General features: G+C 57.0%; 1 protein-coding gene and 1 long non-coding RNA gene across 3 annotated transcripts; one reads left to right on the plus strand and one right to left on the minus strand.

Annotated features, from left to right (window-relative positions):
• Positions 1–1,862: 1,862 nt before the first annotated feature.
• On the minus strand, positions 1,863–7,318 carry IRX2 (iroquois homeobox 2). Its single transcript, XM_079918014.1, has 5 exons — positions 6,852–7,318; positions 5,075–5,480; positions 4,055–4,777; positions 3,162–3,237; positions 1,863–2,463 (listed from the first exon to the last, which is right to left on the minus strand). Exons 1-4 carry the CDS (start codon positions 7,098–7,100, stop codon positions 3,185–3,187), a joined length of 1,431 nt encoding a protein of 476 aa, XP_079774140.1. The 5' UTR covers positions 7,101–7,318; the 3' UTR covers positions 1,863–2,463; positions 3,162–3,184.
• A 296-nt stretch (positions 7,319–7,614) lies between these two features.
• LOC307184581 lies at positions 7,615–11,130 on the plus strand. Of its 2 annotated transcripts, XR_013827757.1 has the most exons (4): positions 7,615–8,133; positions 8,347–8,449; positions 10,232–10,567; positions 10,731–11,130. It is a non-coding gene; the product is annotated as an uncharacterized lncRNA (long non-coding RNA). The 2 variants fall into 2 exon arrangements; XR_013827758.1 differs by lacking the exons at positions 10,232–10,567; positions 10,731–11,130 and adding an exon at positions 8,987–9,968.
• The last annotated feature ends 478 nt before the right edge of the window (positions 11,131–11,608 follow it).

Genomic DNA, 11,608 nt, shown 5'->3' on the forward strand with positions numbered 1-11,608 from the left:
ACATGGTCTTTCAGTGCTTAATTTGTTGAATATTGTTAACTTTCATACTTTTCACTGAAGTCTTCAAATATTCAAATTATAATACTGCATATAGCAGATATTGCTGCCATGTGCACTGTATTCCCTGCTGATTTAGAAAATACAGCTAATATTAATAAAAGCAAAACTACTTAACGCCTTCGTATGGCAATGTCAAATGCTATCTGGAGGGGAAATCATTATCTTCACAGTAATTCTACAAAGCCTTCATCTAAGACAAAAACAGGCAAAGGAGCTCCCGCCTCACTTTTATGTCCACAGACTCGAATTTGTTTTCTTCCAGACATGCTGCCACAGAGTAACCAGGCTGCCCACGTGAAAAATCTTCCCTGTTGCCAAGAGATAGCTCAGATCCAAACATGTCAAGGTCTCTTACTAGGAGAGGCAGGAAGGAGAAAAAAAATAGTTGTGTACCCCCAGAGATTCGCTTTCTGCTAACCTCCAAATGCTTATCTACTCAAAGCCAACAAAATGCCTGAGAAGTAATAGAAAACCGAAACCTTGGCCTGCGTCTCCGTTGGCAGTCAGACCCCACCGTTCCTCCCCACAGGCGTGGCGCTGTGACCAGTTCACAGCCCCCTGGATTTGCCTCAAGTGTCTAAGATTACTTTCGAATACCCTTTCTAACAAGACCCCAGCAAGAGGCCACTAATTTCTAAGGCACAAAAAGCCACTGGAGAGAGCTCCGTTTGTCAATATCAACTGGTCCAGCAATTTCCCATCCTCAGACACGTCGGCCTATCGGAGCTGGCAGACGTGTAGACAAGATTTTATAAATTGTTCAATATCAGCCCATAATGAACCCCAACTGACCATTCCAAAGCAGCTAAAAGCATCCGGGATGACCCCCGCTGGGATCCAATAATGCTCTCAGGCTGCAACATTATTAATCATGGAATAAAATAGATGAACCTCTTGAAAAATAAGTGTATGATTGATTAAAGGGCAATCTAAGAAGCTATTATTCTTGTTTTATAACCGTAAGTTATATTCACTCAATTTATCTTTGGAGAGGAAATAAATGATTGTTCATTCCTTTTCTGAAATTATATTATATGGATATCCATATAATTTTGCTGAAAATTAAAGTGACAGTTTTGCTGCTTTTATGATACTAATCAAAGGGAATATGTTCCCTGACTACAAATTCTAGACTTGTCCTATCATTAGATAGTAACACAATAACGAGGCAATAGGCTAAGGTTCTTTAAACTTTTCTTTCCCCCCAGGGTAAGGGTAAGAGTCACTGTAAGGAAAATAAATCGCTCCTCCCAGATTTTCGCCGTGTGTTTAATGTGAGTTATATGAAAAGGAGAGTTAAGAAGCCATCCGATAAATCTGAATAATCTACGCCAATTTGGATAATTCAAGGTTACGATAAACAATTATTTCCCTCAATAATTTATGGTGAGGGTGTAAGTATTATCCATGTTATCGCAATTCTCTAGCTACTGAGAAGGTTCAATAAGCCTATACCAGAAATAAACATAAAATGGATCCCAACGCATCGGCATATCAGATCATTTTATCTTGCCAGGCTTTTCAAATGTATACTAACAAACCATTTTCATATTCAGAACGCAAAATCGGAATTTTCTTGCAATGCATGTGTACATAAATAACCTAAAACCATACATATCTCCCTACTGTGTACGTCTCTTCCATCTGCCTTTTTGTAGGAGCAGAAGGGAGAGATTATTTTACACATTTTCATCAAAAAGACTGAGGTCAGATCACCTGGGCAGAGGGGCTACTGTCACCAGGACTCCCTACGCAAATCACTCTTCCAGGACAAATGAGCCCCAGACACCACATTGTTGTAGACTAGTTTGCTTTTATTTACAATTTAAGATATAAATTAGTAAAGAATTCTTGTTAAACAACCAACAAAGATTATATAACCAGCAATGTTCAAATAAAAACCAGGCAGAATTTATTTACAAAAGGTTTAGATTCCATTGCAATACAACTTGCATAAATTACTAGAAGCTTTATATCATTATAAAAATAAATATCAAATTTGTTTCCACTTCTTAAGTACTCAAGTTCTATAATCACGTTTTATTTCTACTGTGTACATCTTTTACAAATAAACTTTACAGTAAATCCTATCACACCTATAGAATATATACCGTGGCAATGAAGTGATCAATTCAAGATATCCTGAGAAAAAAGATTGTTTTCAAAAGTCACACATACATTGGGGAAGCTATACTATGCCAACAAATTCACATATGTCCAACAAAAGTCTGTTCCGATAGAGTCTGTGGGTTGGCAGTGCCCTGTGGATCCTCCTCGTTTACAGTGGCACAAGATGTGGTCCGGATTTAGAGATCATTTTTTTTTAATACATCTGTATATTTATGAACTTGGGAAGAGAGAATGGCCTGCTGACTTTTTTTCCAAAGCAATTGTGACACCTACCTGTGGACCAAGGAAAAGACCAAATCATCCCAAATCCTTCAGTCCCATGCCAACATCATCATATTCTAAAAAGGAGTCCATCTGAAATGGCCTTGCCTCTTTCCCATCTCCAAGATCTGTGATTAGTAATCGTGCCTACTTGTAAAGTGGGTATTTTTTGAGTTGCCGCTGTCAGCCAGGTGAACTGCACGGCCCTACCTAGTCCATCTGGACATAGGGACAAGCCTGATAAAAGCTAGACTAGTCCTTCTATGTCTCTCCAGTCTGACTCTGCGAAGATCATCTATAAAGGTCTTTGATACCCCAAGTTTCAGGGGCACTCGCTCATCAAAGCAAGTGTCTATTAAGGGTCTAGCATAGTTAAAAAACAAAGTTCCAAATTGCATACAAATACCCAGATTTTAAGAATCTATTTTTTCCAAAGAGAAAACAACAGCAATAAATACATTCCAGTTAAAGGAGTGATTCTGTAAAGCAGAACTTGAGCAGAAAAAGGACTCTCTAAAAGAGCATGGATCCCCTCCCACTTAAAGGGGAAAACAAAACAAAACAAAACAAAAAAAAGGGGGAAGATTGCAGTGCTCTGTCCTCATACCCCGTGCCAAAAAGCAAGAAATACACATTAAGCAAGTTTACAGGGCAACTGGTTCGGGGAGGCTCCCCAAGGGGTAAGGGGGAACCCCAGGGAGCCCACTTACTTGCATTGCTGTGTGCGGCCCTTCTATAGGTAGGGCTGGAGGCCTCCACCAACCACGGTGCAGCCCTCACTGGCATCTGTCAGGGGAGGGGGCAGTTAGTCAGAACCCACCCCCAGAGCCATCAGTCTCCCAGACAGCAGCACAGCCACCAGCCTGCACACCCACACTCGCCATGCCCTTGCCCCCTGCGCCCAGCGAGCAGTCTGGGGGAGCCCGCTGTCCCCACCACCACTGCCTGAGACAGACTTCGGTCATGTTTCCGCGTCCTCATTTTCTCTCCCCCTTGACTCCTTTTACAGGTCTTATCAGCTCAAGCCTGCATTATGAGCAACAGAGACAATATAAAGAAAAGGAGAGAAAGAAAATAGGCTCTCGCTTTCTATTTTGAAGATTTAAAAACTAAGGCCTCTGGGAAGAACTAGAACGTTTTGTTTCCTTCCAGCCAAAGGCAGAAGAGGAGATTCAGCTGAGACTCTATAAAGGGACAGAAAAGACAGAAAGCGTAGGCTCAGTCAGCAGGGGGAAAGCTGTCAGCTGCATGTTGGGCAATCTGTGTTTGCCCAAACGAAAACAGTCACGAGAATACTAGTAACGGTAATAATGATAAATTAAATGAAAAGTCAGCTATAAGGGGGCAAGTCCCGTTGCGTGGCAGGATCGCCTGGCCCTCCGCCCCCTTTCTACCCTCACCACCCCTTCACTTCTAACTTGCAGTCCAAGAACCACCGTCCAAAGACGTCCTGTCTTCTTCCTGTTCTCCTGTAAGCGACAAAGCTTCCCCGGCCAGACCTACAGGTCCCCCGGCCCCTTCCCCGGCTCCTCAAGGGTGCTCACCAACCGGGGACCCGCAGGCGCCCCCTCCCGCAGGGCCCCGCGGGCCGCAGGCCGCCTACCTTTCTTGGGCTCGTAGCCGCCGCCGGGGGGCCGGTAGTGGGGTTCCAGCGGGTGCGCGCCCGCCTTGCCCGCGTCGCTGGCAGCCTTGGGCGCCGCGTGCAGCGCCTCTCCGGGGGCCGCGGCCGCCGAGTTGTACCGCAGGAGACCCTGGCCCTGCAGAGCCGCGTTCAAGTTCCCGTAGTTTGTGTAGTTGCCGTAGAAGGGCGACGTGTAGTAGAGGTGGCGGCCGAGCAGCGGCGACGCGGGGTAGGGCGAGCCGCCCGGCGGCGCCCCTGACGAGGCGGGCGCGGCGGCCGCTGGCAGCCCCGGCGGCGCGCAGGCCGGGCCCAGGCTCGGCTGCTTGAGGTCCGACGTGGCGATCTCGGCCAGAGACCACAGCTTGGGCTTGCTGGCGGGCGGCGGCGCGCCCGGCGACGTCCGGCTGCCCAGGGGCGTCTTGCCGCCGCCGCCGCCGCCGCCCCCGCGGGGCGCGGCCTCGGATGGGGGGCTCAGCAGCGGCGCCTCCACGCCGGTGAGCGGCGACGAGGTCACGGGCTTGGGCGGCGCCAGGTCCCGCTCGCCCTCCTCGTCGTCGTCCTCGTCGTCCTCCAGGTCGTCGTACTTCTCCTTGCACTCCGAGCCCGACTCACACAGGGGGTCCTCGGCCCGGCACGGCAGCTTCTCTCCGTCCGACTCGGCGGAGCACGAATGATCCGTGAGCGAGTCGACGTGCAGGCTGATCCCTGCAGGGGCGCGGGCACGGTCTGTGGCACCCGGGGGCTCTCTGCCCCACCTGCTCCCTCACTTCGACCCAACCCGAGCCGCGTCCTCCAGGGAGCGCGACCTCCCAGGACGCGCTCACCGAGGAGGAGTTGCTCGGCCCCGGAGCTGCCAGGCGGCCGAGACTCCAGGCCCGAACGTGGAGCGTCGGGCGAGCAGCACCCGCCCCCCCGCCCGACCTCATCCTCCCTGACCTCACCTTGGCGCCCCGCCTGGGAAGAAAGCCCCCGCGACCCTGCGCCCGCCTCGGCCCCTCTCACCTTCGTCCTCCGCCGAAGTCTCGGTGCCCTCCTGCACCTTGTCCGGACTCTCCTCCTTGCTCCTTGCCGAGTCGCCCTCGTCCTCGTCCTCGTCCTCGCTTTTGTTCCTGGGGGCCCACGTCATCTTGTTCTCCTTCTTGAGGCGCCGGCGCGCGTTGGCGAACCAGGTGGAGACCTGCGTGAGGGTCATCTTGGTGATGATGGCCAGCATGATCTTCTCGCCCTTGGTGGGGTAGGGGTTCTTGCGGTGCTCGTTGAGCCAGGCCTTGAGCGTGGCCGTGGCATCCCGCGTGGCGTTCTTGCGGTAGGCCGGGTCATTGAGCTGGTACGGGTAGGCCGCGCTTCCATAAGGGTGGTAGCTGATGGCGCCCGTCATCCCGGTCGTGTGTGCGTCGTAGGGCGCACCCTGCAACCGACAAGAGCCTGGTGAGCGGGTCGCTTGGGGACCCGCCAGGCGTCAGCGCCAAGGCGACCCCTCCGCCCGCCCGTGGCCGCCTTTCCCACGATGCCTCCGGCGCTAGAGCTGCGCTTCCCGAGGCAACAGAGCAAAAGGACTCAGCGGGTAATTTAAGGCCAGCTGTTGATCAAGAAAAGCGATACGGTTTTATTCTCAAAATTTCCAACTATTTCACTTTCCTAAAACGACGCATCTTCCCCCAAATGCCCCTGGGCCGCCAGTACAGACGTACACAAATACGAACGCACACACAGGCCCACAGGTAGTTTCCTGATATCTAAATTTCTCTGGATGTTAAGTGCGGCTGCCTCCCCTACTCCCCCTCCCCCGCCCTTATATGGTTAAAAAACTACCCCAGAGCCCCCGCTCCGCTATTCACCGCCCTAAAGCTCGGCAAATCCAATTTGCAACTCAGAAGCCAGTCACCGTTTCGAATTCTTCAAATATGTGGTAATTAGCATGTTAATTCAGCCTTTAACGTTTAAATTCGAGACTTTTACAGCCTTCGCCGAGGCCCCAGCAACTCCAATACTGCCCTGGAATTCCGCCGAGCGCGGGAGGTGGCCACAAGCCCCCGTTACGGCCTCCATCATCTAAAATGCGTTTTGCCACACCCGGCCGGGCCCAGCTGCAGACCCCGAGGAGCGCGGGCCGACCCCGGGTCGGGGAAGCAGGAGCTGCTCTCGGTGCGCAGGGGACCGAGGCGGCACTTAGCTGGCCAAACGCCGGCCGACACGTTTTTCCGAAGCATGGCCTGTGGGACAGATTAAGGCTGAGATCTTGGCGGCCGGGCCGGGCCCCAGAGCCTCTGCCGATCTCCCTCCCTTCCCCAACCCAGTGACCCCAAGCCCCTACAAGTAGATGCTAAACACTCGGTAATCGCCCCGGAGGCCCCAGTGGCGCCGACCCTTGCGCCCTGCGCCGAAAGAAGCGAGCCCCGGCCCGCTCCGGACTGCTGGCCGAGCTTCGGCGCCTGAAGGAAGGACCACCCAGGACAGATCCCATCCCGACCCCAGCGGAGTCGCACTTCACAGGCTCTTGGGGAAAATGACCCCTGCAGCCGAGTGGAAGGGCGTGGAGCGCGAGTCTCGGCCCGCGCTCAGGACGTCGCCGGCCGACCGCCCTGCCTCTTGTCCTGGCCTCTCGTCCCGCCAGCAGCGCGGCGACCCCAGTCGGCGACTGCAGAGCCACCTCCCACGGCACGTTCCCCGCGGCCCAGCTCGCGGATCCCCGGCCCCGCTCCGCCAGCGCCCTGATCAGTGTCTCCGCGCCCGGCGTCCCGCGTCCAGCCCGCCCGCCCGCCCGCCCGCGCGCGGTTACCATGTAGGATGGGAAGCCGGCGGCGGCGGCGGCAGCGTCGGCCGAGTACTGCAGCGGGCTGCCGAAGCCCGTGGCCGCCTGCGCGGTGAAGGCCGCGGAGCCCGGGTAAGGGCTGAACGCCGAGCCCGACGCCGAGCGAGCCAGCTCCTCGCTGCGCGGCGCCGCCAGTGCCGACGCGCCGTACGCCGGGCACGAGTATAGCGCCAGCGAGCCGGGCGCCTGGTACAGGTAGCCCTGCGGGTAGGACATGGTGGGCGCGGGGCGCCGGGCCCGCGTCACGCCGAACAGCGGGCAGGGCGCGCGGCGCCCTCCATCCACGCCCGGCCGGGGCGCGGCGCGGCGGCGGCGGGCGCGGGGACCGCCGGCCGAGGCAGGCCGGCCTGCTCACTAGCCCGGGCGGCCCGCGGGCCGGGGGAGCGGCTGGGCGGCGGCGGCGGCGGCCTCGGCAGCGGCAGCGCGGAGCCGGTGGGCGCAGCCGCGCGCCAGGCCGGCGGTCGGGGTTTGGGGGAGTCTGGACTCGGGAGTGAGGAGTTGAGGAAGGAGCGCTCGAGTTTCCGAGGGACATTGGAACGCAGAGCTGTCCGTCACGAGCTCATCTGCATATTCGGGCGCCCGCCCCTCCCCTGCCCCGCCCGCTTTGCCGGCTCAAGCCGCCAGGCCGCGGCCGGGGGAGGGGCGGAGACGGGCCGGGGAGGGGGGCGGAGGAGCGGGCGGCGGGAGGGAGGAAGGAGGGAGGAGGAGGCGATAGCGACGCGCAGGCTTTTGTGGCGCAGTCGCCTCTCGCGCAGACCCAGCCCGCGGCTCGCGGCCCCGCAGCCTGGCGGGGCCGAGCAGTGCGCACCCCCTCCCACTCGCGCGGACTCCCGGCACCCGCCCTCCCACCTTCCTCGGCCAGCCCCCCAGACCCAGCCGCGCTGGCCCCCTTCCCTTGCCCCGCCCCCAGCTCGGCCCGCGAGAACCCGGCAGAGGCCGCCGGGCTGCCACTTGGGGGGAAGAACGGCCCGTGCCCCCTCTCCGCCCGGGTGGCTGAGCGCAGGACCCTAGTGCCAGGGCCGAGAGCCGCGGGTGATGGGGCGGGAGTGTGGCACCCGAGGCCCGGGTCCTCCTGGGGGTGCCGTGCGTGGCGCTGACTTCCACCTTCCTGCGTCCACCCTGCCTGCCGCGCGGTGCGAAGCTCCCCGCGTGGCCTCGCGTGTGGTCTCCGGCCCCGCGCCGCCCAGCGTGTCCCCGCGGGACCCGGATCCGGGGCACTTTCGTTGCGAACTGCCAGGAGGGCCCTGAGGTGAGCTTTCTGCCCCGAAGTCCGTAGTGGCAAGCCGGTCCCGGGGTGTTAGGACTTTCTGCTCTAGGAAGCGTTTTAGCCCACGCCTCCAGTGCTTCGTCCGGGAAGACGCCACCCCCTCCAAAGAGTTTTATTTTATTTTGTTTTAATAAGTTGACTCCTCTTTCGGATGTGTGTTGTAAAACACTCTGGGGAATGATTGTCACTGGACAGACCGCCTCTGGCACGACGTGAAGCCTCGCTGTCACTCGGGAAGGGACGAGAAAACGACAGGCTGGTGGCACGGGCGGCGCAGTCGGCGGCACAGGTAGCTCAGGTAACAGGCGACTCGGGAGGAGCTTCGCAGGGCCCAGCGGCGAGATGCTAGGGAAAGGGCCCTGGGACCCCCAGTCCCTCGAAAACACCCTTCTCCCCATACCTTCTCTGGGGGCCGGGCCAGCGGAAGCGGGCGTCTGGCGACTGGGCTGGGGGACGGGGGGAGGTGGGGGGAGGTCACCGGTGGCTCTCAGGAGGTCCACGGGGGGTCGGGTGTGTGCGGATACGGCGGGGTGGCCCACACAACAGGTGCCACTTCCTCGGCGACCGTCTCGGGTGGGTGACCTGTAGGGGGAGAACGCGGTAGGTGGGAGCTCCGGCCCGCAGACCCCCCCTTCCCGCAGCCCCCTGTTGGTTGGGCAGCTCTCAGAGTGGCCAGAGTTATCGCGTTCGGGTCGCGGTCGCGCGGGCGCCGCGCGCGCGTCCTGCGGCCGCTCTGCCGGCTGCGGCTGCAGCGCGGGGACCATGAGGCCCCAGTCTGCGGCCTGATCGCCTGAGGAACCTTCGAGGCAGTCAGGGTGCGTCTGTCTTTCCCTAGGTCCAAGGGAACCAGATGTAAACGGCAGTGCCGGGCTTGAGCAGAACCCACCCTCCTTGGCCTGCGGGTGCGTGGCTCCCGGCAGGTGCGGTCAAGGCCCTTTAACCAGCCGCCTCTCGCCCGAGACCCCAAGCCACTCGCTCCCTACTGTCCCCCCACGCTGCCTACAAACCCCAGCCCGCTCCCGCTACACCTCACTCGCCACCTCCCCCCCAAACACACCCTCCTCCGCCCCGCCCCTCCCCCACTACTTCCCACACACTCTGGGCCGATGTGAGCACCCAGCAGGGGAGTTTCAACAATGCTGTGACCCCAAGCAGGACGTCCTAATTCAGTTCAGGGCAGATATTTTAAATCAATTATCCTAGCGTTAAAAAGGAAAGAGAAGGAGAGAGAGCCAGAGGCCCCAGCAGCCCTGTGGCGCATGCCTTTGACAGGACCCACGGCATTTGTGGTCTTCCTGGGAGGGTATTCGGCCGGGAAGAGGCCATAAATGAGACAGACACACGTTGGATGACCAACGTAAACAGCAGCAGATCAGGTTACAGGCCTTCGGTTCGCTTCCAATTACATAGTTTAAGTGAAAAAATCAGGTCTAATGTTTATCTCCAAGGAAGACTGGCCTGAGTATTTCCATTTCCAAAGACCAGCGCCTGCTGTTGTCTCATTAGCATTTGGACCTGCCCCCCCTCGCCCTCCCTCGCCCTCCCTCGCCCTCCCTCGATCTCTCTCCTGGGCCTGATCTCTGCCAGGGGCAGAAAAGAAAACAGCGAATTATTACAAAAACATCCCCAGTTTGGAACAGGAGCATAAGCTCCGATACACTCGATTTTGACATCAATTAAGTGTATAACCAGACATGTGCACGTGGCTTTGGAGGGTCTCGACTCGCCCAGGGTGCATCTCCAGAAAGGGCTGCCTGGTACTTCCCTCTGCCTTTAGCTCGGCGCTGCTGATTCTGAAGACAGTCTCTTCTCTGAGTGTATTTTATCCCCCAGCAATTATACTCCTCCACTGAAATCTGAATTTTCCGTACTGCTGCCTGCTACTAATAAAAACCGTCTACCTTGCACTATTAAACAGTCGAATCGCCCTACATGCCGTTTTTATTAGTAGTGACTGTAGCAAATTAAAATGCCTACGCAGAGACATTAAAACTTACGCTCAGCATTGTTATGGGGATATATAAACTCCGTTTCGCTTTAAAGCTCTCCGATTTTTTAAAATCACTTTCCCTTTTCGTAGATTAAAGTTGGCTGGGTCTTCTTTTTAAAAAGTCAATCGAAAGAACAGGCTGCATGTGTCGAGGCTCGACGCGGTGGCTGGGAGCGCGGCCGCCTGCGACTGTGGCCTGGATTCGCGGGAACTGAGTCTCGGGTCACCGCGGGGAGCGCTCGGCTGCGCCCCGGGCCGCCAGGCCTCCTCTCTCCGAGAGCAGGGACCTAGATGCTTCGCTCACGGTCGTGGAGGGCGTTCAGGCCTGTGGAGCGTCTCGGTCCGGACGTACGCTTGGCTTCTGTTGCTTTCAGTTGCCCTCCAAGCTGGATTTAAAGAGAAGGGCCGGCACGCAGGGCCAACCGGGTAAGTGCCCGGAAAGCGCGCTCACACGGAACCATTAACCTGGGCAGTGAGCTTTCAGGTTTACGGTGGATCCCCCCGCCCCTTTGCCCCAGATGTGCATTCAGAAAACAAGCGGGTGTGGTGGTTGTTAACACTGTCACATTACTGTTTCTTGTCCCAACAGTGGCCGATGCCTTTGGAACAAGTCGGCGTGGACATGCACGTTTCAAGGAGCTGTGGTTTCCTGGAGGCCAAGCTCTGGGAAACGGCAGAAACGCGCGCGGGCTTGGGCTCCGGGTCCTCCCCGGAAAGGGGCGGCGGCGCAGGCCAAGGCGCCCTCCACCTCCGTCCTGGGGCTCCCGGGAGCCGGGCAGGCTGAGCGGCGACGCGGCCCGAAGTCGTGCGCGCGGGCGGCGAGGGGGCGCTGTGGCCCGCGGCTAACGCCTCGTCCCCATCGCGGTGGCCCCGGCGCTGTCCCCGGCCACCGACGGGCGGCGGGCTTCCCGGCCTGCCTCCTCCCACGTCGGTTTGATTCGGGGAAGAAGGACAATAACCCTGGAGCATTTCAATAAAACCTGAGTCTCGCTCGACCTTTCTCTCTTTCCGCCTTTTGCCCTGTCTTCCGGGGAGTTTGTAAGAGTTTGGTGGGAAAATAGGTGGCATTGTGGAACGTGTAAATTTGGAGGGGGGTCAGTTAAGATGAAAGAGACACATTTTACGTTGTTCCCCCGCGTAAAACCACGTGTGAAATGTGAGTCGTTTCAGTGTATAAGGCACATTTCCAGTGTGTTCCTAACCGAGTTCTCCTGTGCCCGCACTTCCTGGCGGGACTGCGGGGCGAGTGACAGCAAAAACAAGGAGAAAGAGCACAAGAGTTCTGCGTTTTCCTTTGTTTTTCTTTTCTTTTTTGGAAAACCGAAACACGTCGCTATAAATTGTACAAAATTTAAGTCAAAATGAAACGTAAATGACTTCCAAGCGGGGTGGAGCCCGCTCACGATCCTATGGACACTTTGGATTTCCGAGGTTCTCAAACTCTCTTCTGATGTGGCCACGTGTGTC

This window comes from Stenella coeruleoalba, assembly GCF_951394435.1.
Source record: "Stenella coeruleoalba genome assembly, chromosome: 3".
Classification (NCBI taxonomy): domain Eukaryota; kingdom Metazoa; phylum Chordata; class Mammalia; order Artiodactyla; family Delphinidae; genus Stenella; species Stenella coeruleoalba.

Bases quoted from the DNA above. Each gene is read 5' to 3' on its own strand.
- IRX2 (XM_079918014.1), bottom strand. From the start codon at position 7,100: ATGTCCTACCCGCAGGGCTACCTGTACCAGGCGCCCGGCTCGCTGGCG. The intron at 4,778-5,074 runs GTGAGAGGGGCC...GCGCCCCTGCAG, and splicing joins GACTTCGGCGGAGGACGAAG to GGATCAGCCTGCACGTCGAC. The intron at 3,238-4,054 runs GTAGGCGGCCTG...CTCCCCTGACAG, and splicing joins CGGCTACGAGCCCAAGAAAG to ATGCCAGTGAGGGCTGCACC.